Source organism: Rattus norvegicus, chromosome 9 (assembly GCF_036323735.1).
Source record: "Rattus norvegicus strain BN/NHsdMcwi chromosome 9, GRCr8, whole genome shotgun sequence".
In the NCBI taxonomy this organism is placed as follows: domain Eukaryota; kingdom Metazoa; phylum Chordata; class Mammalia; order Rodentia; family Muridae; genus Rattus; species Rattus norvegicus.
In genome coordinates, this window is record NC_086027.1 from 40,618,775 (window position 1) to 40,642,066 (window position 23,292).

A 23,292-nucleotide genomic window follows, 5' to 3' on the forward strand; every position below is an offset into this window, starting at 1 on the left:
CATGATGATTAATTTTACATCAACTTGGCCAGGATATAACACCTAGACATTCAGTTAAATACTGAATGTCTTTTTAGAAAGAAGATTAACATTTAAACTCTGAATATAACAGACATCCCCCTCAACTTCATTACCTAACAAGGCTTTTACCCAAGCACTGAATTACAAGGAAATAAAATCCGTTCCCTAACCTGAAGCAGAAGGAGAAAACAGCACAGATGCTACTTACGCTTACTAGGAAAGGTTTCTCAAGCTGCTGCTTACTGCTTCCCCAGAACTGCAGACTATCTGGCTAACAGCCCATTATTCCACAATAAACTGCCACTAAATTCCCTACGTAACATCAAAAGATCAACACCAAAATAATCCAACATTTGGGGAATGTTCCCAACACCACTGGAAGGGAAAAATAAACGCAGAGGAAAACTACTGTCCCTTTGACACTATGATGCCATTTAAAATGTTCTTAACAACTTTCACAATTCAATCCCCCCCCCCAAAAAAAGCCGTGCATGTCAAAAAAGTAAAACTATAATAAAACAAGTTTCCGAAAAAGCCAAACAGTAGAGAAGATGTAAAAAGTAAGTAACAATTATGCCAGCTACAAAGAGAGAACGTGCTGATATGGAATAAAGTAATGAGAAATTTGTCAACACAAGTCTGTCCTAAGGGGATGGGTTTGATCATAATGCACTGTGTATAAGTACTGAAACCATACTAATCTATGAATATGCATTAATTATGTTAATTTTAAAAAAGAAACTGTTACAAATTGTACTAAATAAGACTACTGCTAAAAACCTTGTAAGTCACTACAACCCTGCACCCTGCTTGGAAGTAAATCAGCACAAGTGAAGATTCTGCTGAGACAGTGTCTTCTCTGTACTCCTAACTGGACTTGAATCACCATCTAGACCAATCTATCATGGAACTCCTGACAATCCTCCTGCCTCAGCCCCTCAAGTACTGAAATTACAGGCATGAGTTTGTATAGATAGCAAAAATATAATACAAACCACCACAATACAGCACAAGAAATCTCTAAACAGCTACAGAAACAACTGGGTTCAGCAGAGAAGAGAGAAAAAGATATTCCACTTATTCCATTTGCTATTCTTAAAGCACTTTTAAAAAAATCCAAAGTTAAAAAATAACCAGTTTTAGCCTTCACTGACCTAAGAAATACAGACAGGAACATTTCTCTGCTTACCTCCTATCAAAACCAACAGTAAAAATCTATGTCATGTTCGTTCATAACAAAAAAAAAAAAAAAAAAAAAAAAAAAAAAAAACCAAGGTAATTTATGAATAGCTGGAAAAATTACTCTCCATAAAGCATTTTCATTAGATTATAGTTAAGGTTTCTTCTTTGAAACTCTCCTAAATTTAGTATTATTCTAAAGTAAAAATTAAAAAGTTTTCCATTTTGCAGTCATTAGAAAACTAGTGGGCTTTTAACTAAACCAAAGAGCCATGAACCAAATCCCCTGACTGACTGGCAAATACTGAAATTTAAACAATCCTAATCAGAGGAGCTTGACCATCTATAATACCCTTCAGATTCTCTTGCATGTCTTAAAAGTATACATATCATACACACATGGATATGAAAAGTTCATTCTACAGAGCTAAGATAATTACAACCAACAAATTAATGAGAATATGTCTACTTAGCATTATTAACAGGTATTAATAACAATCTTCAAAAATACACATTTCAAGAAGGGAATTAGAATGTTCCCTAAAACCAAAGCCTTTTTACATCAGTAAAGAAACTTACATCAACAGACATTATCATTTAAAAAGATATTTCATATAGCCAACAGAATTACTAAGATTATTAATGAGCCAGAACTTTGTAAGCAAAATGCTAACCATACTGATTCCAGGCCCTCAAAACATTATCAGTAGTGACTGTAACTCCAACATGTGCACAGGTATGAAATGCTTTTCCTGAATGTGGACTAAACTGCCCAACTGCGTGTGGACAAGCAAAGGTTACCAAAGTATTTAACAGTAAAGATATAAAGTATACAACTACCCACAGACACAAGCACCAATTTTTAAAAAAAAAAAAATAGCTTGCAGAGCCACATACAGAAAACAACTGTAAAGCTTTAAAAGGCTTGTAATACAAGTAGCAAAATGACCTGTGTGATAACAACACAATATAAATCATTTCAGAGATACGCCATTAACAGCATGTCAATTCCAAACACTTGAGTATTAAGGAGTGATTGAAATGAATCCTAGTAACCAGTGTTGAGGTCTTCAGGCAGCATGATCTGAGTCAACGGCAATCCAGACATTCCAAACCTTCAGTTACTATATCAATTTAAAATACTGGACAAAAATATTAAAAAGAAATAGTAAATACACTGAAAACATATTTCAGGAGTGGTCTAAAGTCATTAGCAAACAAACCAGTAGTATCACATAAACCATGAATTTCTCTGGGAAATAGTCAGGAGTTCCCTTGACTTTGAGACAGAGTCTTGATATGTAACCCAGGCTGGCATTGAGGGCATTCTTCACACTTATACCCAATTCTAAAGATACTTCATTAAGAGTACTTTAGCCTGACAGAAAGTTATTCCTTACTCTTTCAGCTGCTTCAACTACAGACTAGAGCAGTGCCTTTGAACAGTTCAAACCACACCTCTATAAAACTACAGGCTAGGCTCAGACCTGACTAGTGACAGGTTATTTGCCTGGCGTGCGCAAGGCCCTGGGCTCAATCTTAGTAAATAAATAAATAATTAAATAAATAGATAAATACCAGTAGAAAAAGTAAGCCAGGCACAGAAATCCTCTACTCAGGCAAAAGGATTGCATGACCTTAGGAGGTGGAGGCCAGCCTGAGGCAACACTTGAGACCCAGATAGACTCATAAAAATATTTTTATAAAAAAGGAAAAATTAATGTTCATATTTATTTAACCAAATATCTTTAGAACTATTACTTTACCACATCATGAAGAAGTTAAGGAAATACTTTGCAATCTTTTGTCATATCAAATATCCAAAGTTTAATGTGCACTTTGCAGAACATCTCAACTAGAACTACATTCATTTGGGGTAATAATTACACATAGCTAGTAGTTACTAGCATAGTTCTCTGTCTGACTTTGAAACAGATATGCAAAATATCAAAGTCTGTAATTTGAGCCAAGAGAACTATAAAAGCTGAAGACATGTCAATTCAGCCTTCACCCTGACTCTAGCAGACCTTGGATGACACTGTCCCATTTGCCAGGCAACCTCTGTTTCCAGCATGAGTCCCAATTTTCACATGTTCTAAAGACACAATTATTATTAATAGCAACACAAATATCCCATCTGATGTGCCAAGTTACATGGTCACTCTACCTGCATCTATACCATCCCTGACCATAACTCTGTACACTGCTTAGAAGAAAATTTGGTTGAAATTCTCTCAACTGATGCCTGGAAAAGAGACTCTGAATTTAAAGGAAAGAACCCTAAATGCACTACACTCGTTTTTAAAAAAGAAAAGGAAAAAAGATGCTGCTGAAAAGTCTTTATTTTAAATTGCAGACTTAAAAAAAAAAAAAAACAGTAAGAATTACCTGTTGTACAAGGCATCTGGAAATTGGGATCATTGCTATCCAAAACAGGCAAACAGAACTGGTTACTTGCAGATCCTAGCATAGGATCCTTATCGCTGAGCATGTTCTTCAGCGAGTCCTCTAAGACATTTTGACTTGTACTAAAATCCTCACAGACTTCATTCTCCAGGTTGGATCCTAGAAATAGGGCATCATCTAAGTGTTCAGTAGGAATTAAATGATTAAATGTATCAACTATATCCATGAAGACTTCTGTGTGTCTTTCAACCCTATAGAAAGACAAAAAAAATACCATAAGAAATAAAGCTATCAATTGAAAATAAATCACCTAATACCAAATTATTTTAATAATTTTGAATCTAAGAACACACTTCTGAATTTTTTTTTTAAGAAACCCTCAGTGTTTTTTAGAATATACATTTGGAAATGTGGATCAAATTTTTACTGAATGACCTTTCTTTATTATGCATGTAGAATACTATTTTACCAGAAACAATACTAAAGGTTTTACTCAATTTATTATTTTTAGAAAAATTATATAGTCCATTGATTTGACATATCTGAAAGAATTACATGGTTTAAACCATAAACTGTGTTTTAACCATAACATTTTCATAAAGAATAAAACAATGTTTTTACAGTAAGCCCACACAAAATAGCTAGAATTTGATTTAAATTATGGTCCACAACTACTAAAAACCATAGAGTAGCCTTGTTTTATTTACAAATCATTAAAATTATTAACACAGAGAGACAATTTCCCCCCTGTGAATCAAAGAAACTATTAACTAAACCCAAGAAACCACAATTTTACACACATATGCACAAAGTTGTGCACATAGACACACTTTCTTCCCGAGTCTTTTTTTTGGAGAAAACAAGATAAATAACAAGAAAACAAGCACATAATATACTGAAATTTATTTTAGTGAGTTATGTGGGATTTATACAGATGTTGAATTAGTCTACCAAATTTTAACAACACACAAGCTTTCAGCAAAAGATATTCCATATCCAAGGAGATTTCAAGAAACCTCAATTATCAAAAACATTTATTGTATGAATCGTTTTAGGTAAAACTGAACCATTAGAAAACCACACTGATCACCTAAAATATCTTTGTGCTCTGCATTTTAAAGCCTTTTACAATAACTCTAAATCTACCAAAACTTCCTGAACCTGGCTTAAAACCTCTCTGCTTAGAAATGAGAGGGAAAACTGGGTGTGATGCTGCCCTCCAGCAATCCCAGAATCAGGATGATTAGGAACATGAGGCCAGCCTGTCCCAAGGTCTAAATTGCTATTGCAAAATGGGAGGTGATGTGATGTTCCCAAATAAAGCTACTGAATTCATATCATATGCAATACTTTGGGGTAAGCATTTCATCTGCATGTGCATAACTTAATCCTCAATAATACAAAGGATTTGATATGTTCCTTTTACAAGGAAAATGCATTTAAATAATTAAAAGGTCTTCCTCAAAGTCATCCAGTTCCTCAGTCCATACCTAAATACTTACTCACCCTTAATACTGAGCTTAGAAGCTACAACGATGTGACTCATTAAAAGCTACTGAAGAACAACTTCCCACCAAATTAGTGACCGACTAAAGATAAGGACGAAGACTGGAGAATAAATGGAAACTTTAAGGAATGGCAGAAATGTCCTAAATTTTAATTATTGTATTAGATTAGAAATGTCCCACCTTTCTTGAAATGGAAAACCACAAATTCAAGGCTAGCCTTGGCTCATAAAAAAGAGCCTGAAGCCAGCCTGGGCCAGTAAGACCCTACTTCAACAACATATTTCCTCATGTCAAAAGTGAGCAATCTAAAAGAGACAGAGACAGAAAGACAGACAGATATACAGAAAGATTAAGCACATTAAACTCCTTAAGATAGGCCAAATTTCCCAGTTTGGTTCTTCAACCAAAACTGTATGCCTTTATGTTTCACTAGATTTAGAAAGGACTATCAAGATCCTATAGTCCAAAGCTGGGAAAGAGCGCGTTTATAATAAGGTGGCATTTCTTTAACAATATTTTTTCTTTTTTCATCAAATGTTTAAAATGCAGCTACAACTGCATGAGACACCTTGGCAGACCAGTCAGATGAAAATCTTTTAAGACAGAAAACAAAAAGATCCCCAATTTATGGATCAAAAAACCACAATTTCCATAAAACAAATCACAATACTAGTACTTTATGGGACATATTTTAAGGGAAACTGATATAAAGTAATGAGGCTACTTTTTGAAGTGGGTACTATTAGATTTGCACACAATAAAGGAAAAAATAGCAAAAACAGTGGACAGCCATCCAACATTCAAGCTATGTTGAAAATAACATTTATCACACGTATAAAAAAATTGGTTTCAGATATTAAGTGCTTAATATCAAAAATAACTCATGCTGGGCTGGAGAGATGGCTCAGTGGTTAAGAGCACCCGACTGTTCTTCCAGAGGTCCTGAGTTCAATTCCCAGCAACCACATGGTGGCTCACAACCATCTGTAAGGAGATCCAATCCCCTCTTCTGGTGTCTGAAGACAGCTACAGTGTACTCATATATAATAAATGAATAAATCTTAAAAAAATAAATAAATAAATAAATTAAAAAAAATAACTCATGCTAGGGCTGAAGAGCTAGCTTTTAGGGTGTGGCCAAAGCATGTGCTGCTCTTGCAGAAGTTCCCAGCACCCATGTCCAGCAAGCTCCAGGGAGATGGTGATCTCCATGAGCAGCCAAAGACTGACACAAAATATAAAGTGTACTTTAAAAAATAATTCCTGCTAAATAGGAAATATTAACTAACTTAAAATAGACACATTAATCTGTGTGCAAAGTGGACTAACAAGGGAACAGAAAAGGTACAGTTCTGGAAAAGCAAGTAAAATCTGAATCAAGTGTGAACTTCAGTTAAGAGGCTTCCTTCTGTTTGCTCTGAGAGGCACTAACTAATACTATATATGAAGGCAGTGATCAGGGACATGTATTAAAGCTATATTCAGGGTATGTAGGACTCTCAGCCTGCTTTGCGGCCTGTCTATAAATCTAAAAGTACTCCAAAATAAGACCAGTTTAAAACAAAAGAGAACACCGGAATAGCAAGTAATGTAAAGAAAGGTAGGTCTTATTAAAAAAAAAAAAAAGGTATTTTCAGAATCTTTAGTAATTATATATAGCTGCTTAATACAAATAAATCTGTCTTACACCAAAATTTTACTTAAATACTTCCTTTAATTGGTATTTTGAGCAAAACGCACAATCTACCATCTTTTAAAATGGCTCATGGGATGCACACAATTATATCACCAATAAATTGAGACTATACATGCTAAAATCTGAAATTATTTCTTGGGTTCAGCGTCACATCAATTATTTACAAACAATAGAATACACATAGTTGTCACAGAATTGGATAATCTTAATTCACTCACTCACTCACACAGATTTATTACTGACCATCTGCAACGAAGGAAAGGAAAGCGCTGTCTCAAACTTAAGGAACTCATAATCCAAACCAGATTACAGACAAATATAATAAAATTTAAGTATCAATAAGCTATCATATTGGAGGGCTGCTAATAGAACCGCAGGTGAAACCTCAGGTGGTAGGTGGACAATACCTGAACTGAATTCTAAGGGCTCAGAGGGTCGATCAAAAAGAAGAAAAATGCTGCTAATTACAATTAGTAACATAATTAAAAACATAAGTACTAATGAAGTAAGTAAAATTTAATCTAAATCCAAAGACACTACCAATTTTAAAGTACTCTGAGAACAGACTGACTGCCGTTAAATTTAGATTACATTAAATAAAATCTAAATATGTTATTCTCTGTTTCTGGTATTTACAGAATAGGTAAAAAAAATTACAAAGTATCAAAAACTTACTTTTAAAAACTGACTTTAAGACTTCATTTTTAATGCCTTGCTGGGCATATTGGCTCAGGCCTTTAACCCCACCTACTTTGGCAGGCAGGCAGGCAGGAAGATGCTGGATAATTTCAAAGCCAAGGCCTGCCTGGATTACAGAATACATTTGTGTTCAAGGCCTAACCAGGCAACTCAGTGAGACTCTGTTTGGAAGTACAGGTCAATGGTTGAGTTCTATCCCAATACAAAATATATCTATCAAAAGTCTCAAACAGAAATCTCTAAAGCAAACCTATGTACAATATACTTCATCCTCTATTACTTTTTTCAAGGCCTTTCAATAAATCCACACCAGTGTCAAAGTTAAGAGATAAGAGCTGGGTGTGGGAACATGACTAATTTCAGCACTGAAGAGAAAGAAGTAGGAGAGTAGAGTTTACCTAGCCAGTCTGGGAAGAGACCCCCTTAAATAAATAGAGAGAGAGAGAGAGAGAGAGAGAGAGAGAGAGAGAGAGAGATTGGGGCTATGCAATGAGCTTCAATTGTCTCATGCAGACTGCATGTGTGCTTGCACACATGTAAGAGGTGACTTGAAGAAACAAAAAGTATCCATAATGTAGCTGGCTGTTTAAATGAGAATGGCCCCTACTGAGTGGTGTGTTTGAATACTTGGTGCTCTGTTAGGGAATGATTAGGTGTGGACTTGTTGAAGGAGGGGTCACTGGAAGTGGGAGCTGAGATTTCAAAAGCTCAAGTCCTTCCAGGTCACTCAGCTCTCTCACTCTCCAGCCCCTTTCCTGCCTCCAGCTTTTGGATCAGCTGTCACCTCTCAGGGCCACTGCAGCCATGTCTTTTCCTGCCATCATGGACTCATACAACTAGTCAAACACTTTCTGTTATAAGTAAGTTGCCGTGGTCAAGGTGTTTTGTCACAGCAACAGAAAAATAACTAAAACACTAGGGCATTAATAATAAACTTATGAAAAATTTAAACATAGTAATACTAAGTGGAAAGGAGCATTTTACATGTATGCTAGTGAAGGTCTTTAAAATAACATTTTACTGCAAACCTAAAAGGAAGTAGTGATCAATTCTATATAAGGGAAATCCAGGCAAAGCCCTAAAATAAACCAAAGCCCTAGGAGGGGTCAGACTTGATGCGTTCCAACTCTGACATAATAGTTTTAACTATTTAAATTTAAACTTGAAATCAAACAGTTTGATCAGGCATGCAAGAACAAATTTCTAACTGCAGCTGTAGAAAAAGTACAATGGTATTAGCAGTAGAACATTAAACGTAATTAATATATTCTAATTTAATGCCAAGCTGCACAGGCCTCATCCCTCTGCCCACACTTTGAGCATAGCACTTGAAGCCCAGGATGACCTCAGTTAACACTTCTGCCTCTGCTTCCAGGTATCGGTCATCAGGAACAGCTTATTCTTACTTGGAGGTGATTCTTCCCACCACAGAACGTCTGGGCATGCTCAGATACATTTACTGTCACCACAGTTGGGAAGGGCACCCCAATATCTAATAAATACACTATAATGCACTCAAGTCCACACTTCGAGGAGCTGGAGGCCAACAATATGCTTCTCTAAAGACATTTATTTAACAACTTTATATTATAATCCCAATTTTTAAAAATTGATTAGCAAAGATAAAACTGCTTGCTAGAGTAAGCAACAGAGCTAAAAGCTGAACCCTGAGAAATAGCTCATTCAAGACTTAATACACTTCCTTACCCTACAGAGTTTTGTAAGATTAAGTTTGCTGAATATTTACTACTGGTGCTGGAAGAAGAACGCCATAGCACTGTGCTAATCTAGTTCTCGCGATCACACTATCAGGCAGAAACTACTGTTATCAATCTATAGGAAAGGGCTACCCGGTCTCCGGTGTGAGCAGTAGAACAGTGTTAAACTCACTTGCCAAGGTCATTTCTCAACAGCTGCTATAAAGACATTATGGATAAGGACTGGAGAGACGGTTCAGAAGTTAAGAGCACTGGCTGCTCTTCCACAGGACCCAGGTCCGATTCCCAGCACCCACATCCTTGCTTAGAACTGTAACTCAATTCCCAGGGGAACTGAGGCTCTCTTTTGGCCTTTGTGGGTAGCAGGCACACATGTGCACAGACATCCACGCATGCCAAGCACCCATACAAATTTACATTATTTTAAATTTTTAAAAAAACAATAAATACTGGATTATCCTTCTAGGATAGCCAAAGAAAACTGAAGTACTTAGGAACGATCCTTCAAGTAAGTGACTGCTCGAATTCTGTCCCACTTATATGAGTTAGAATCTACCAGCAAACTGCATAAAGGCAAACCAGATCATCAAGTCTATGTGGGTTTATCCAGTAAAAATACATAAATGGCATCCTGCCCATGAGGACACCAAAGACTAAAGCAGACCTATGAACTTAGAGAAAGAACTAGCAGGCAGAAGCTGAACTGGCAAAATCAGAACTGGATCAGTCAGACATAGTAAAAGGAAAAGTTCTTTTCAAACTTTATGCTCATTGTATTTTCGGCAGCATTCAACAGCAGTAGAACTTTGAATTATGTGCAGAAGTACCATCATAGAATGGGTACTAGCAGCCAGACCAACCGCACTTAGCACTTACTGAGTGAGCATCAGAGCCTGCAAAGTGGGTGTGATTACTATGTCTCTTCTACAGAAGAGCAATTCAAACTCAAATGGTTATGTAATTGTCTAAAGCTCACTTACCCAATACCCTCAAAATACAATACAGGCAGCATGATTTCTGAGGCAGCACTTCTAAATTTTATTTTATGCACTCTCCTTACATAACATTGTTTTTATAACTTTAATAACACAATAAAATCTGTAAACTGCTAAATAATACCTCATTTTTCTTTCAAAATAAAGCAGGAAGTATGTACCTAGCCATGCTATACACATAAAAATAATATGGCTACACTCAATGCATATGCATACGTTGTTTGGCGGGAAGGTAAACTCCCCAACAAAAGCTCCAAATGCATTTTCTTCCTACTTTTTGGTTTCACATGTCCACCCCCATAAATTCAAATTACAGTACTATGCTTAGCCTGTCCATAGCATCTACCACGCCATTCAAAACTGTCTGATATATTTGATTATAGCGACAGATGAAAACTTCTGGCAATATTTAAATCTCAACTGTTTTCCTTTGAGCCCTTCTTCACAATGCAAATGTAATTCCTGAGGCCTGGAGGTACCCACCAATACAGGCAGATATCTAAGTTTGGGACCACCATTCTCTATACACTGTATGTCAGGTCAGCCAAGGCTAGGTAGTTTCTTTTTTGCAAGTTTCTTTCCCCCTGGACTAAGGGAGCTGCTCTTCACGATGATAAAGGCTCACAGGGGAGCCCGCCAAAATAATGCTTTCAAAATTTCTCACATCAAATTCAATGTGTACATTTGTGCATACGTGCATGTCTGTGTGTCTTTGTCTCCCTGTGTATATGCCTGTGTTTATGCACAATTCTCCAAAATCTCAACTCTTAATATGATTTTGATTGGATAGCAAATTGTCACTTGCTGCCTTCTATCTTTTGCCAATAATATATAGATCAAAAGCTCAAACTTTTCTTTGCTGATTCCAAAACAGAATTTAAGTTAGCTTTTTAATAATGGAGCTTTGGTTAAAATAGTTTCAATTTCTTTATCCTGAAATTCGCAATCTGCCTTAATTCCCACCTACATTTATAGGCCAGACATAAAACATGCAGCATACAAGTTTACCTCAGAAGCTTACCCATACATATCTAGTTTGGTACAATGGATAAGCGCACTGTTCTTCCACTAGGAAGCATGAGCACTCTAACAAATTCCACCATGCATGCTCTTCAAGAAACACCAATAAAGTGTACAAAGAACAGGAGAAACTCCAGCCCTACCACTGAGCCGTTTGTCCTCTTGACAGGTCACTGGTACAACTATAAAATAAAGCTTAACATTTCTGGTCTTAACTCTTTTTAAATGGCCTATTTTGCCTGTGCAACAAGTCTTTCTATTGCTAATACGCATCTGACTGTGTGGTTTCATCAGCACAAAGACTGTTCAAGGTCCTGCTTCAATTCTGTTGTCATTGAAAAAAACTCACGTTCAGGTAAGTGGCCATGGGAATGAGGATGTGGGGGAAGAATCATTATGAATGTAAATGGCGGGCAAAGACAACAGTGGGAAGAAAAACTACCATCTAAGCATGTCACATGCTAAGGTTTACTGTTTGAAATAACTTGTTTTTCTCTCAACATCTTCTGTGCTCTGAAATAGCACTATAAATTAAAAACATAAGGACGCTGTAACAGAACACTTCCTGATTCTTTCATCTATCTCTTTTAACAACTAAACACCATCTACATTTTCAAAATACCAAGCACAAGAATTTTTAAAAAGGCAGGTACCGAGATGTTGGTTTGGAAATTGAAAACACAAGACAAAGTTTGATGGCGAAATACGAACTAAATAGAGCGATATAATTTGCTGCGATCAGGTTAGTGTGGTTTGGTGGGGGTTGTTCTTGTTGTTGTTGTTGTTGTTGTTGTTGTTTTTAGCATAAAGTAAGATAGTAAAATTCATAACGTGGGACAAGTCGAGATTGTTCTATCCTTTTTTAAAAGACCTGTCCGAAGAATGAAGATTAACATTGGACAGACATTAAAACACTGCCACCTGCCTCAAACCCAACCGCGCTCTACTAATGGCTACTGAACAGCAATCATAAACACACATTCGAATTGTAACAACTAGGAAATGTCATTTAGCTACCCAGAGACAGGGAGAAGGGGCATCTAGGGGACAGAGTCTCCCGCTGGACGGTGCTACAACACTCTCTCCTCTCCCTGGGTCCCCCACCCCCGCCCGGTGTCAGATGATCAGTTATTTAGCACCATTAACACGTACTTATCGACTAGTGGTTCTTTAAATTACACGTCCCGTCCGCAAGCAGGACTCCTAGGCTTCCCATTTCAAACTGGGCAAAAGGAGCCGGCCCACTGTCCTGGTCCCCAGCACAAAAGCGCGCGATCCCCGGAGATCCGCAGCCTCAGGCGTCCCCGATGCGGGGCCCGGGACCGGCCTTGGGCGCGGGTCGGCCTTGGCAGGGACCCAGGCCGGGTGCCAGGCTTCCCGAGCTGGCTGCGGCCACCGTGCCGGGACCCCAGGGCCTTGGAACCCGGCGTGGCCCGCGCCGCCTGCCCGCGCGGCGGCGGCGGCGGAGACCGGGCACGCTCGCGGGCGAGAAGCGAGGCCCGGCGATCGCGCGGAGGCCGCGCCGCCACCGCCGCTCCGGGCTCGCGGTCCAAACGGTGGGGCAGGCCGGGGCGGGGCGGGGCGAGCCGGGGAGGCCGAACGACCCCGGAGGATCGGGCGGCCGCTGCGCGAGGTGGGAGTGCGGGGAGAGGACCCGGGCCGCCCGCGTGGGGGAAGGGAGGCCACCAAGTGCCCGTCGCGGCGGGCGCCGCCACTCACCCGCTCCGCAGACGAGCGCTGCCACCGGCAGCTAGAGGAAGATGGAGGCCGCGGGGCCGCGGAGGAGGGGGCCGCGGAGGGGGTGCGCGCAGGGCGTCGGCGTTGCTGCCTCGGCTCGGGGCTCCTCGGCCCGCGCCGCCGTGGTGACGACACTACGGCCTGCCTGCGCTCCGCCCTCCCCGTCCGAGCTGCAGTCGCTGCTTCCCTGAGCCCGGGGGTCGCTCGCCTCGTGGAGCTTGTGCGGCGCCGCGAGAGCCCGCAGCCATCGGCGTGCGACCGCGGCGACAGCGCGGGAGCAAGAGCGGGGCCGCGTCACGTGACACCACTGTTTACCGTTCCCGGGGCAGGGGCAGCGTGCGCTGCGCCTGCGCGATAGGGCCTGCGCGCAGCCGCCCCGGAGCCTCTGCCAGGCCTCTGCCGCCGAGCTAGTAACTCATGCTGGTGGCAGCTTGGAGTAGAAGAAAAAACCGACTAGGCAGAGCGGACCCGTTTCCCCGCCTAATGCTTGTACTTTCTGGGTGCCAGGTGAAAATGGAACCGTTGGGCCTGAAAGTTTGGGGTGGTGTTGCCCCACCCTGCAGCCGATTAGCTAGGACCATCTGAGAACTCCCATTCAAGAATCCAGTTCCTGGCCGGGGGGGGGGGGGGATAGGCGTGGTTCATCACAGCGCTGGAGGCAGAGGCAATCGGATCTTCTAGAGTTAGTTCTAGGCCAGCCAAGGCTACATAGTGACACACCCTGTCTCTAAAAAAAGAAACATTCCTGGATACCAAAAAATATTCTTGGTAAGCAGTCTTCAAAATATGATCTGCAGTCCTTGGACGACCCCAGCTCCACGTTGCCTTCCAGAGATCCCTTATTCCTCTGATGACAACGCGTGTCAAAGTTTCTTGTCACCTTGCAGAGAACCGGTTAAATACACTTAAAAAGTTTTCAAACAGTCTTGATTATTTTGTAGCAGGATCTTTCATAGCGTTTGTGGCAGGCAATAGCACTTTAGGGTTACTTTTTATTATCTCTTTTTTTTTTCTTTTCTTTTTTCGGAGCTGGGGACCGAACGCAGGGCCTTGTGCTTGCTAGGCAAACACTCTACCACTGAGCTAAATCCCCAACCCCTACTTTTTATTATCTCTTAAATGGTTCTTCTTAGGTTTCCAAGGTATCAATAGCTACAACTATAAAGACCCCTGGAGATCAGTCCTTCAATAGCTTGTAAAAATCCAGAGAGCAAATACTGAGAGTTCTCAGCAGTTTGTTTACCCCACCCCAGCCTTCAGTTAAGTGTTGTTATGGTTTAACTGTTGCCAGTCAGTCAGGGTAACCAAAATGAGCCCCTTAAAGAGCAGGATTGTGTCTTCAGACTGCAAAGACAATTACAATGTTGTCAGCACCTTACCCTGAGGCCTGAACTCTTCCTTTTAACACCTTTGTTAAGTTAAACCTCACACCGAGTATACTTTGCATAGTAAGATCCGCAGGAGGTAGAACAAGCCACAGACCTGTGTTGACGAGCTCTTTACTTTCCCTGTCTTCTGTTAAATTTACGGCTCACAGCAAACAGGTCTACAAAGAGGTTTGAGATTTCCTGAGTGGGGTGGAGTCCTAGAATGCCATTCCCTGCAGTAAGTCTAAACCTCGTGTCTTTGTTTCACAGTCTTTTAAAAGGCTTTGTGTGTGTATGTGTGTCTGTCTGTGTGTGTGTGTGTTTAAGAAAAAAAATAGAAATGAATAATCAGAAACTTTGACTTGAGTTGTTTGGAAAACAATTGCAAAAAGTAAAATATCCTAACTCTTCATGTAAAGGGAGAGGGGGAAGTAAGATTTAAGAATATACAAAAACATGTCTTTAGAGACCTCTTGGGAAATTTAGAACTAAACACAAAATGAAGATAAAAATACCAAGTCATAGCGCCCGCTGTCACATTCACTCATCAAAGATTTCTGATCAAAAAACAAAACAACAAAAAAAACCCCAGCAGAGTTGGGGATTTAGCTCAGTGGTAGAGCGCTTGCCTAGCAACCGCAAAGCCCTGGGTTCGGTCCCCAGCTCCGAAAAAAAGAAAAAAACAAAAAACAAAAACAAAAAAAAAAAAAAAAACCAGCATATTTGATATAAGCGTAGTATTTGTATCTCCCCCCCCACCCCCCATCAAGTACCCACATCCACATTTGTCTACTACTAGGCATTTCTTCTTTTGTACGAGTATTATGTCCTTTACCTATGTCATGGGTTACAAGAAAAAGAAGCCCTGGGAATGGTTATAACTGCCTAGGTTCTTTTAAACACTTAATGGCAAAAATCAGATAATACTGATAGCATTAAAAGTCCAACTTGAGAAATGAATTTAGTTGAGGAAATCACAAAACTAATGTGTGTTTATAGTCAACTGAAAATTATGGGGGAAATGGCACAATTTGGATCTTGCAAAGTAAAATCCACCTAAACTAAAGTCAAGGAAGACAGTATATAATACAAATGTCAGTCTTGATCGCCAACCTAGACAGCCCTGGGGGCTCATCTGCTGTTTCTTGAGCAGCTGAGCAACAGACAGGGGACTGGGCTTGCCCAGCCTTAGGCAAAAGAAAGTTCTGTTTGTCTGAAACACCATTGTTGCCATGATGGAACAAGTCCCTACAAGTCCCTGTTGGCTGTCTGTTTGGTGTCCTGTCCTCCCTGTTGGCTGCCCTATTTGGTGTCCTATTCTAAATTCTGGAGATCCCTGAGGCCTCTGGGGGCCAGAGTTTTGCACCACAGTTTGTGGTTGTGATCCCTGTTGGTCGTCCAGACATTGAGGCTCTCATTCTAGAGTGACCCCGTGTTACTGACCTCTGTCCAAGGCACACTTAGGACAGAGGGGGTTCTTGGTACACAAGGAGGCTAGGCAAGGTTGGGGACTCAGAACACGGGTGTCAATTTTCCAATATCTTGGTGCCATAACACAGAAGCATCATGTCACAAATGCTAGATCCTGTAGTCTCAGCTGACCTTGTGGCACTGGACACTCTCTCTGGGGCAACAGCTGGCACCTTCTAATGTGTCCCTGCACCTGGGTGTATCCATCACTCAGAACTATTCAAAAGGTCAGATCAGAGAAGGTTCAGACGTTATACCTTCACACCCAGCAGTGTTACTTAGGATGTTCCCTCATTATTAGGACTCAACTCTTTTTTTTAAGAAGTCTTTTGAGAGCTGGAGAGATGCACTAGTGGGTAAAACCATCTGCTGTTCTTCCAGAAGAGAACAGGAGTTCAATTCCCAGCACACACACACATACAGCAGGCAGCCACAACTACCTATAATTCCAGTTCCAGAATTCCAACACCCTCTTCTGGGCAACTGTTTTTATATATACACACCCACACAGAGGCACATAAAATCTTTAAAACACAAGTTTGATATGAAAAGCTTTTGCCTTCTCTGAAACACTGGTCTCTACAATGTCAGTTCAGTCAAGTGGTAAAAGCGGGAAATTTTTTTGAGTTGCCCAAAATGAGCATGTAGAGAACTAGGCATTTGGAGCTGGCTACTGATAACTCAGCAGGAAAGGCACCAAGTCTGACCACCTGAGTTCAAACCCTGGGGTGCACATAGTAGATCAGTGGTTCTCAATCTGTAGGTTACAACCTTTGGCAAACCTCTATCTCTGAAACTACTTACATCATAATTCTTAAAGTAGCAAAATTATAGCGATAAAATAACAGAAAAACAGTTTTATGTTGAGGGGGAGGTTACCGCCACAGGAGGAACTGTGTTAAAGGGTCACCTCCTTTTGAAGGTTGAGATCTGATACAATAGAAGAAAACCAACTCCTGCAATTGGCCCCTGGCCTCTACGCCTATGCCAAAGCACACATGCCTCCCCAGCAACATAAATCAACATAATGAAGTGTTTTAAAATATAAAAGTACGGCATTTGTGTGGTAAAATTTTCTGTAGTAACCATTTTGTAGATACACACTGTCATCTTAGTTTAGAAGAGGGTTAAGTATTTTTATGTTCCAACACTAGATGAAGACAGGAATCAAATTACCCAGAACTATTTAGTGAGATAACCTATGAACATCAAAGTCTCACCCAAAATATTGTAGCCCTCATGCTAACAGGCTTTCTCCCATCCACACACTGACTTTCCTCCCAAACTCCACTAGCCAGGTGTGCCTTTTGCATGATTATAGGGCAAAAGGAAGTGCCCTCCCTATTCAGAAATGGATACCAAGGACTAGCAGAGGATAGCTAGAAAGGCTAGACCAAATAATAAAATAAGACTCCATCTCCCCCGGGCCTTTGAAAGCTGTAGGAACCCTTTAAAGACTTCAGTGGTAAGGCGATCTCTCTGTCACTCTCCCCACCCACCCACAGCTTCCTTAGTTTGCTCACCTGTTTATCTATCCCATTAAGTATGTGAGGAATGGACACAGTTATTTCTGCCCTGAAGGAACTCAGAAGAGCAGCAAGGATGAGCAGTCAACAATTCCATGCAGCGTGGCACGACATTAGTTAACACAAAAACCAAGCGCTTACCTTTTCTTCAGCCTGCATCATTTCTAGAACATCCTCAGTGTCTCAAAAGTCAAAAAAGTAGCAGAAAAATTGGTGTGTAATTGTGAAAGATTTGATATCTAAATTGTACATATTGCCACCATGTTAGTCTAGGTTCTCCAGAGGATCGGAACTAATAGAATGAATATAGGGGGGAAATATTGATGGAATTTATTAGAATGGCTCTCAGGTTGTGGTCCAGCTAATCCAGCAATATCTGTAACCAAAGAAAAGTCTGAGAAGCCAGTAGTTTCTCCAGTCCACAAGTCTGGATGTCTCCGCTGCTCTTCAGTATCTGTAGGAATTCTGAAGAAGAAAGCTCTAGTATAATAATGGAGGAATGAACTGGCCAGAAAGAGCAAGCGCAAGCCAGCAAAGAGCAGACTCTTCCTTTTTCCACACGCTTTATACAGGCTGCCACCAGAAGCTGTGGTAAAACCGATGTGTTTATAAAAAGACAAAGAGAGGGAGCATACGTTCTATAGAGGTGTAGTGAGGTGCGGAGGAAGGGAGTGCCTATGCTGACACATCCCTTCCCCCTGAGGTCCCAGTCACATGATGGTATAGTGTGAAATAGAGTTTACTCAGGGCATGGGGAGGGGAATCAAAAGGGTAGTAGGGGCAGAGAAAGGCAGAGAGAGAGAGAGAGAGAGAGAGAGAGAGAGAGAGAGAGAGAGGCTGACCACGAGCATGTGGAGGGAGAGGAGGGAAGGGAAGGCAAGAACAAGAACAAGAGAGCAAAGAGGGGGCAAGCAGCCCCTTTTATAGTGAGTCGGGCATACCTAGCTGTTGCCATGTAATTGTGGGGTGGAGCTTAGACAGAACGCTACCATTCCCCTGTTTTAGTTTAATTTAAAAAGGGAAAAAAATCAGAGGTGATGTTGAAGCAGAAATAGGGTCATCGTGATCTTTAGCTACTTCCTGCTGGCCTTGGGGCAATATGTCTCTAGTTAACCTAGAAGAATGGGTCTGGGGATGTTTGTCCAGTCTTAGGAGTTAGCTGTTTCCTTGTTGTCCAGGGTCTATGCAACTGCCCGTGGCTATCCACAGAAAGGACAGGTCCAGTAGAAGCATCTGTGTCTGTGAGAGAAGGTTGGAGTATCTGTAGGTTGCTTCTCTGGAGCTATCCTAAATGTAGTAAGCTCCTGGACTTGACAAGATGCTGAAACACACAAACATATTTATTATAGGTAGATATTAAGTATGTTTGGAAGAAAGAATTTTTTTCTTAGATGTACATTCAAAACCCAGAGAAATCCCACCCTCTGGAATAGGTAGTGAATGGAAACTTTAGGGTATAGATCAGTAGATGTACTTATCTTTGTGGAGTCTGTTTGGTCCGTGAGAGGTAGGCCTGAGTAGGCTTCTGTGGCTTATAAATTTATTAAAAGAGATGACAACCTGAGTTAACAACATGAAGTCTTTAAAATGAGCTTTTTGTGGAGCAGAAGAAACAAGAATTTGCGATTATATAGATGGATCGCATAGTGGAATATTTTATTAGAGTAAGACAAATTTCTAAGAACTCAAATAACGTTAGGACAGTGGCATAGCAAGAAGAGGAAATGTGAAACATTTAATCATTGGAAACTAAATTTAAGTAAGGAAGTAACAGATTACATCTGTGAAAGTTTAGTCTCTAAAAAAATCTGGCAGTCTTAGCTGGTTAATGAATTTATTAATGAGTAAGTGCACCTTAGAGTAAGGAGCAAGGTCTGTTTTCTAGCCGTCAAGCTACAGTTACCTTAGCTGTCAATGTAGTCAGAAATCTGGGGAAGAATAGATTATAATCTAGCAGTCATATATCAATTAAAACATGTTAGAGTCCACTAGCCACAGTTTCCTGTGGTCTCTGTGGTCTCCATGGCAACTTGGATGGAGTCAGTCTGGCTTTCAAGCCCAGAAGATGAAAAGCCTTTTTCACTACATTGTCCTACTGTCTCTCTCAGCCTCCAGAGAACTGGGGTTTCAGCTAAGCATTCATCACCACAGCAGGCTCCAAACTCAATATGCTAGTCAAAGCCAGTAGCATTGACCTTACTTTCCTTTCCAGCTTCCTGTTTCCCAAGATAGTGCAGAAGTAAAGAGGTAACTTATCATGTGCAGCAGGAGAACATATACCTTCTAGGCAAGACAGCCACAAAAAGAGGGTTAGAGGCTTAACTTCTCAGGGTGACAAACATGACTTGGGCTTTCCATGCATAGTTCTTTCAAGTGCTATTTCAGAAGCCAGTACCTAGGCCACCTCCTAATGTCACCATACTATAAATCTACCAAGGGATTAATCAATGTCCTTAGATCAGAACTATCGGAATCTATTCTTTGATCCAAAACCCCTCAGATGGCAACCACTTGAGCATTGTGGTAGGAGTAACTGAGATTCAAACCACAGGAGTAGCAAAAGAGGATATGTTATAGGATGACCTAAGGGCTCACTTCTTACCTAGTTGGGTACATGACATAATTAAGGAAGGCAAGATACTCATCCTGGATATCTTGGAAAGGAGAATCTAAAAAATAAAAAAGGCGCCTTTTTTTTTTTCGTGATATACTAAAAATAAGAGCTTGAAGAAAGCCAATGTCTATTCACCAGTCCCTGGAATACTGCTTCAGCAAAGGATCACCAGTTGAGTTGCCTTCGTTTTTACAGTGGATAATTTATAGAGTTGTTTGTTTTGAGACAGATTCCCACTGTGTAACCCAGGCTGGTCTTAAACTAGTGTTCCTCCTGCCTTGGTTTCCCAAGTAGTAGAACTGTAAGCATGCATCACTGTAGGCTTATCCTTTTAAAAAACCTACTTTAATAAGAATACTTAAATGCTTTAATCTCCCTTCTAGCCCAACGCCCACCAGAGATAGTGGAAAGGAAAGGTTGATAGGGCAAAGGAAAATGTGACCCTGTTTCGAAATAGTTTTTTCAGGGCAAAAATCTGCATTTTCAGGATAGCAGCAATTCAGTTCAGAGGAATCAGCATCTGCAGCTCAATCCACTCGCAGACACCATTCACAAATCGGCAACAGCAGTTTGATCCAGAAGAAACCAAGAGATTCTGCCAGTCAGCCAGAGTCCTCGAAAGCAACAGGAAGCTGCCACCAGACGGTTTTTGGTGTGTTTCTCTCTGCAAAGTCACGGCAAACAATGATCAGCAAAGAATGGCAAGACGAGCCAGCACCTCACGCCATCGTCCACTGCCTGTTGCATTATATTTATACCCGTTTCAAACGTCACGAGTTCCCTCAGGCCTCCACTCTAGCAAACTTTCATATGCTCCTTTTCCAGGTAGCTTCCAGGAAAACATCATATGTCTATTCTCAGAAAAAAAAAATCCTCTCATAAGACAGTTTCCAGAAAATCATCATACAACACAACTGAGTCTTCAAAGACACCAGAAATTTCCACTTCACATCACCATGCTGAGTGTTACAACCGGAATCTGAAACATGTCCCAAGGAGTTGTAGTGAGTGGCATTTGCCACCACACCACCACTAACTTGGAGGATTCTTGAAGTCCCTGATTCTATAAAAAGGAATAAACAGTTAGTTGATAGGGGTAGACACTCTGACCATCCAAACTACAGAAATAAAGGATAAACCCATGTATAGAGGGTTGTATTGGGGTGGGCTTTTGACTAGTGTGGCTCCTTTGAGTTCTCCCTGCTCCTCTCCATATCCCTGTATCACAAAAAGAAAAAAGAAAAAGAGAAAAAAAACCTCATTGGTTCGCCAGATTGGACACTGATGCAATTGTTACTTTGGTCTGTTGTAAGCACCCTTTGTGGAGTGAGGAAGCCTGTGTTGTTTTTCTTCAGGAAGTCTATCAGCCACCACTTAGCTTGTAACCAGCTGCCTCAGGCTGCCACCACCTTAGACTTGAGTTGCTTCCACTGCCGTGGCTTCTCTCCCAGGATTGACTGAAACCTTTAGCCCAAATAAACCTTCCTTGTGTGAGTTGTCACTGATAGGGATCTAGTCAAGGTGTTGAGAAAAGGGACTAATATCTGGACTGGATTTTCTTGAGTACCCTTCAGCTTTTTCTTACCTCTGCCTTGGTGTGATTAACTAATCAGGCATAAATGAATTATTTAATCATTTTATTCTCTTGTAATTTGGAAATGTTATGGCCAATGAGTTGACTTAGCAGATAAGATATTTTTCCACCAAGCCTAATAACCTGAGTTTGATCCCTGTGACTCAAGCCTGCTTCAAGCACACCAGAAGAGGGCATCAGATCCCATTACAGATGCTTGTGAGCCACCATATGGTTGCTGGGAATTGTACTCAGGACCTTTCGAAGAGCAGTCAATGCTCTAAACCACTGAGCCATCTCTCAAACCTAAGCTGTACACTTTAAAATAGCACAGATCATGAATTTTGTTTAAGCTTTTATCCCAAGAACCTATTCTGACATGTGGCTCCACAGAAATTCAAAGGCCATTTCTTGTCTTGATGACCTATATTTGGCAATAATGGATTTACTAGAGGACTTCAGCTTCTAGGAAAAAGCTTTTACTGTATTTCAAAGAATGGAGGCTGAACAATATAATAGAATTTTGTCCCGTTTGATAGGCAGAAGCCCCGATTTGTTTTCACTGAAAGACTTCATTAAATACAAAGATGCAAAGTACTGCTCCTCTGGTACCCAGAAGGCTGGGGAAGGTGTAGAAGGGAGAGGATGCATTTCCTTGTTTCTACAGAACATAGACAGTGGTAGTAACTACCAGTAGTGGTTTGTTGGCACCTGCTTTAGTTAGGGTCTTTATTGCTTTGAGACAATACCATAGCCAAGGGCAACTTGGGAAGCAAAAGATTTACTTCAATTTACAACTCTCAGATCACAATCCAGTGCTGAAGGAAGCCAAGGCAGGAACTCAGAGCAGGAACCTGAAGTCAGGAACTGAAGTAGAGGTCATAGAGGAGACTGATTACTGGCTTGCTCACTGAACAGCTCACTCAGCCAGCTTCGTAGCACCCAGGACAGGAGTGGCACCACCACAATAGACCAGACCCTACCTGCAACAATCACTAATTAAGAAAATGAACTACGTACTTGTCAGCAAACCAATCTTACGGGGACAGTTTTTCTAAGGAGAGTTTTCCTTCCCAAACAACTCTAGCTTGTGTCATATTGACTCAAAACAGACCAGCCCAGAATTGAAGCTCCAGAATGGATAGTTTGGGTACTCCAAGAGACATGATAATTCAGTCTGGTCATCACCACACACACACATGCACAGAGTGGGGGAGTTGGGAAATGGAACAGAATAACACAGGCAGACTGGGAGTTCATGAGAAACAGTAATGTTCCATGTGGAAACAACAATCTTGAGTATTGTTAATCCCTTTGTGATCTTTGCAGCTATCTCCTCCCAACACACACACCTTCCCCATAAAGGTGTCAGAAGGAATGTTTGGTTTTAAAATGGTAGCACTGACCTGAAGTCAAATTTCCAAATGTTAAAGATGATTGGGGAAGGACTGGGGAGATGGCTCAGCAGTTAAAGGCACTGACTGTTCCTCCAGCTGTCCTGAGTTCAATTCCCAGCATCCACATGGTGGCTCACAACCATCTATAATGGGATCCGATGCCCTCTTCCGGTGTGTCTGAAGACAGTGACTCATATAAATAAAAATAAATAGACAAGTCTTTTTTAAAAAACTGATTGGAGCATGCCATCTCCAGCTGAATTAGGTAGATGAAGGGATCCGTATGTCCCAATAAAAAAATCAAGTATATATGAACAGATTTGACAAGTTCCAGGCTGCTGAATGGTGCTTAACAATAATTAATAA

At 40.8% G+C, this 23,292-nt stretch overlaps 1 protein-coding gene across 9 annotated transcripts in view; it reads right to left on the reverse strand.

Annotated features, from left to right (window-relative positions):
* The window catches only part of Phf3 (PHD finger protein 3), a 72,168-nt gene extending 58,846 nt beyond the window's left edge, over positions 1–13,322 (reverse strand). For 3 of the 9 annotated variants that reach the window (XM_039083830.2, XM_039083827.2, XM_006244676.5), the window contains exon 1: positions 12,962–13,322. Coding sequence is in view for 5 of the 9 variants with exons in the window: in NM_001108791.1 (NP_001102261.1) it covers positions 3,589–3,832 (244 nt within the window). In the remaining 4 variants the exon portion in view is untranslated. Of the gene's footprint in view, positions 1–3,588; positions 3,858–12,394; positions 12,910–12,961 lie in introns of those variants that run through there. The other 6 variants (XM_063267363.1, XM_039083826.2, NM_001108791.1 and 3 more) reach the window with 5 other exon arrangements.
* Between the last annotated feature and the right edge of the window lie 9,970 nt (positions 13,323–23,292).